Source organism: Palaemon carinicauda, chromosome 2, assembly GCF_036898095.1.
Source record: "Palaemon carinicauda isolate YSFRI2023 chromosome 2, ASM3689809v2, whole genome shotgun sequence".
Classification (NCBI taxonomy): Eukaryota; Metazoa; Arthropoda; class Malacostraca; order Decapoda; family Palaemonidae; genus Palaemon; species Palaemon carinicauda.
This window is the reverse complement of record NC_090726.1, coordinates 32,927,108-32,931,627: the sequence shown is the minus strand read 5'-3', so window position 1 is coordinate 32,931,627 and position 4,520 is coordinate 32,927,108. Positions and strand designations below refer to the sequence as shown.

The window sequence follows — 4,520 nt, the reverse complement described above, 5'->3', positions numbered from 1 at the left end:
CACCCTTTCTCTGCGGCGAGTAACCAAACAGATAGTGTAGGGGGAGATGTGAGAGGTGGTGGGCGGGGCTAAACAGTAAGGGTGTGGCTAGGTGCGATTCTTCAGAGCAAAGGTGTACTAGGAATTTCTATGTCCAATTGTACATACCATGGACTTTAACTATAAAATGGATTGGCTATCTAATTTGCTATAGAAGAAGCATCAAAACAGCAAACTAATTAGAGAATAGGGTTCCTTTGCTTATAATCTTAAAACCTACAGTACCAGCATACCTCCGTCCCACATCCCACAAATCGTTTCTACAATACATTTGTCCCTAATCCAACAAATTGGTCCCAAAATATATTTGTCCTAAATCTTCAAAACTAGTTCCACAATACTTTTGTTCCTTATCTCATAATTCAATTCCAGAATGCATTCATAATACTTCTGGAATACCTTTACCCCAGATCTGAAAAATTAGTTCCAGAAAACCTTTGTCTGTAACCTGCAAAAATTAATCATTTGTACCTAGCAACCCAAACCGAATTCTGGAATATCATCGTCCTTAACATGGCAAAAACTACTTCCAGATAACTTTATCCCTAACCCAAAAAACTAGTTCTAGAATACCTTTGTTCCTAGCTACAAATAAACTAGTTCCGGAAAACTCTTTTCCCTGAAGGCACCCATGACGCAAGGATAATGGGTTCCGACCGAGATTTACTCCACATCCAATTACTATCAAAGTTACCTAAACACTATCTGAATAACCTAATATGATTAAGCGACTCAATTCAGTCTCAAACAAGATCAATCAAGGGTAGACATGGACCCATCTGTTAAAGAGCTAACTATTAGCCTTGGGAGCAGCAGCAGGAGCTAATGTCATAAGAGACACTTGGCAAACCACAGAGACAACAAAAAACTGGGTTGAAGAGTGGTTGACAAAATGAAATATTTTAACTGACACAGGAGGTAGATGGACAGTTCCAGTGATCAACTCTGTATTGCCAGATAAACCCTACAATCTTTAGAAATCTAGTAGATTGCATGCATGAACCTAGTGTCATTAGATTTCCACCATAAACATAATCAGCTGCCTCTGGTGACTTAGGACTGACGATAATCCCATACACACAGATATACTTGCACTTAAGATGACCAAAGCTGATTATAGTTGGGTGTATGGGGGCCTTCAAAATAAAAATCAGTTCCACATACAATTTAGTTCACAAAACGAGTCCCAGAATACCATTGTCTCCACTTCCCAAAATTTGTTCGGCAATATCTTGGCCCTTAATCCCAATAAATATCAAATACCTAAAATTTTATGAAAAATAATTGAAATGTAATGCAAGTATATTAGCTTAGTATAAGTATCAGCCTAAAAGCATCTCCCTTTTGAACCTTGAAAACATCTCAGATTCCAAGAGACACAAGTATGGCCAACAGCGACTCTGGGGAGCCCTGGGAATGGGCACTATGGCCATTATTGTTGGTGCAGTTGTGGATAAATACTCGGAACACCTTCCCACGCCAGACTACTTTCCAGCCGTGATCTTCATGGCTATTTTTCTGACCATGGACTTTGTAGTGGTGGCAGCGATGGATATCCCCTATGCCAAAGATTGCAAAGTAAAGATAGGCGAGGTGGGAAGTGTCGTGAGACGACCCCAAGTTATTTCATTCCTTGTAAGTATATCTCCAAAGACCACAAATGAGTTGAGTTGTTGACTGTTATTACAAATGTATCTTTTTTTCTCTGTATTATGTTCTGAGTGAGATATATAAAACATTGTTCAAATTTTCCCTAGTCATGTAACTTTTATTTCATATTACTATACTTAGCACTGTCTAGCAATTCTAGCCACCGAGCACCAATGAAACACCCGTGACTGATCACGGTGGATCAACTGTGGTTTATAAGTATTTTTCTTTCCCAGGTAGCCATTTATGTCATTAGCACTTCTCTGGGAATGCTCTGGGTATTTAAAATGCTAATGATTGAGGATGTGGCCATGAAGTGGAACCCAAATTTCAAACACCTGAAACTACTACAGGGACTCAACTTGAGCATCGAAAATTTTGGCGGAGAAATGCCTTTCTTCTTCTTTTCCGGTGAGATACGACATGAACTTCCCATACATTTAAAGATTTGGTCCATATAATTGAAACTAAATTTAGCTTTTGTATCTTACGAAGCAGGATTTAAGAGCAGATTTTTCATAAGTCTTGCTATCAGCAAATAGGTTAGACAATATATTTTCATATAAATGGATGTGTTACTGTACATATAAATACATTAATAAATATAAGTATCATCATCAATATTTATATCATCAATACTATTAGTGCTACTATTTGACCTTTATGAAATCTACAACACCAAACCAAATCTTGTTCTAGGTTCTATCATCCTGAGCCTAGGCCACACGGTGGTTTTGTCCCTCTCTCTGGCATCCATGGCCCTAAGGTGTTGTTTGTACTACTTCGTCAGCAACCCATGGTGGTTCTTGCCCATAGAGCTCCTCAATGGACCCTCCTATGGCCTGTTCTACGCTGTTATGGCCTCTTATGCTAGCCACGTGGCCCCTCCAGGAGCGCAGGCGACTCTACAAGCTATTGCTAGAGCAGGCTTCTCCATGGGTAAGTCCATCATTCTTTTGGCGACTTGCTTTTATTATTTTTTTTTCAGCTTACTGTTAATTGCCTACTTATTAATTCACTCTATGTTGAATTCCTAACATAGGGTTTAGGGATATTACTTGCATTCAAGAGGTAGGAAAATCTGATCTAGTTTTTATAACTTTTTCAGGAACTATACAGTCCCTCTCATGGACTATTAAAGTAACAACCTCAGTTGCCTGGTGTTATTCAAAAGAGAAATTATCTAATACTTCATTATAGTTAGTTATTACTTTCCAGACATATTGGCATTACTAGATTCCATAAAAACCAAACTTACTTTATCTTGTCTTTTCTAGGACTTTCAACTGCTGGCTGGGTTGGAGGCAGCCTGTATTTATCTCTTGGAGGCGGTGGGCCAATGTTCCTGTGCATGGGGCTGTTCAATTTTGCATTCTGTTTCATCTATTCGGCTTTGAACTACGGGTTGAATAGATGCTGCCCCGCAAGTGATGTGGCTTGTAAATTTTTCAGCTATTTTCTTTTTGTTTTATATTATAGGAGTTTTTATTCTGCTTCTGTTATGTTGAATGTCCTTCGTAAAGCCTTCAGATGGGTGTTATATAAAGAAATAAATAAACAAAAGCTTTTGTGGACTAACTAACACAGGGAATTTGAAGGAAATATGAAGGCCATATTCAACATAACAGATGCATAGTACAGTGCTCAAATAATTAAGAGGAAAAAAAAGTATATCAAATATTCCCATCTGCTAAAAGGACTTTCAAAAAGTATTTTTTTATGTCTAAGATTTGCATCCGAACCAACCTCCTTTATATAAGCTACAATGTTTAAATCTCATCTAAAAAAAAATTAGCTAACGCTTGGTATTAATTTTACATACGTTTCTCAAACATTATTAGTTTTAAGTACAGTATATTATTGTTTCATATTCATCGTAGGAACAAATTAAGATTTATTTAAAAGAGCCTATTACAAGATTTATTGTGGTAAAGAATTTTAGTTCTATCATCAAGCTCGATATACAGACTAGCAATTACCAAAGTAAAACGTAGTACTGTCAACTAATCAACTCGATCATCTAAGGGTTTCTATTTTCTCCTCCAAAGGGCGCGGCCAATACGAGGTGGCAAACAAGACTTCGTTGGAAATGGAACAAAAGAAAATAGACGAAGATGAGACTTCTGTCCAACAAGCGCTTCACCGGTTTATGTGAGCTTAAGGGCTCACGTTTCAACTACCTTGGAATTAATCCCTTTGTCGCATTTCGGCCCACTTGGAATTAATGCCTATGTCACGTTTCGACGCCCTTGGAATTAATGCCTTGGTCACTTTTCGATCCCCTTAGAATTAATCCCTTAGTCCCTTTTCAACCCCCCTTGGAATTGGAATTAATCCCTTGGTCATGTTTCGACCCGCTTAGAATTGTAATTAATCCCTTGGTCATGTTTCGACCCTCTACAATTGGAATTAATCCCTTGGTCATGTTTCGACCCGCTTAGAATTGTAATTAATCCCTTGGTCATGTTTCGACCCGCTTAGAATTGTAATTAATCCCTTGGTCATGTTTCGACCCTCTACAATTGGAATTAATCCCTTGGTCATGTTTCGACCCGCTTAGAATTGTAATTAATCCCTTGGTCATGTTTCGACCCTCTACAATTGGAATTAATCCCTTGGTCATGTTTCGACCCGCTTAGAATTGTAATTTATCTCTTGGTCATGTTTCGACCCCCTTGGAATTGGAATTGATCCCTTGGTCTAATACGACCCCCTTGGAATTGGAATTAATCCCTTGGTCATGTTACGACCCCCTTGGAATTTGAATTAATCCCTTGGTCTAATACGACCCCCTTGGAATTGGAATTAATCCCTTGGTCATGTTTCGACCC

The 4,520-nt window shown here is 38.4% G+C and overlaps 1 protein-coding gene across 1 annotated transcript in view; it reads left to right on the top strand.

Annotated features, from left to right (window-relative positions):
* The window catches only part of LOC137616294 (major facilitator superfamily domain-containing protein 6-like), an 8,085-nt gene extending 4,084 nt beyond the window's left edge, over positions 1–4,001 (top strand). Inside the window, exons 3-7 of the mRNA XM_068345939.1 lie at positions 1,406–1,674; positions 1,926–2,100; positions 2,389–2,628; positions 2,967–3,128; positions 3,738–4,001. Of these exons, the coding sequence (XP_068202040.1) occupies positions 1,406–1,674; positions 1,926–2,100; positions 2,389–2,628; positions 2,967–3,128; positions 3,738–3,844 (953 nt within the window). The 3' untranslated portion in view covers positions 3,845–4,001. The remainder of the gene's footprint in view (positions 1–1,405; positions 1,675–1,925; positions 2,101–2,388; positions 2,629–2,966; positions 3,129–3,737) is intronic.
* Positions 4,002–4,520: the final 519 nt, after the last annotated feature.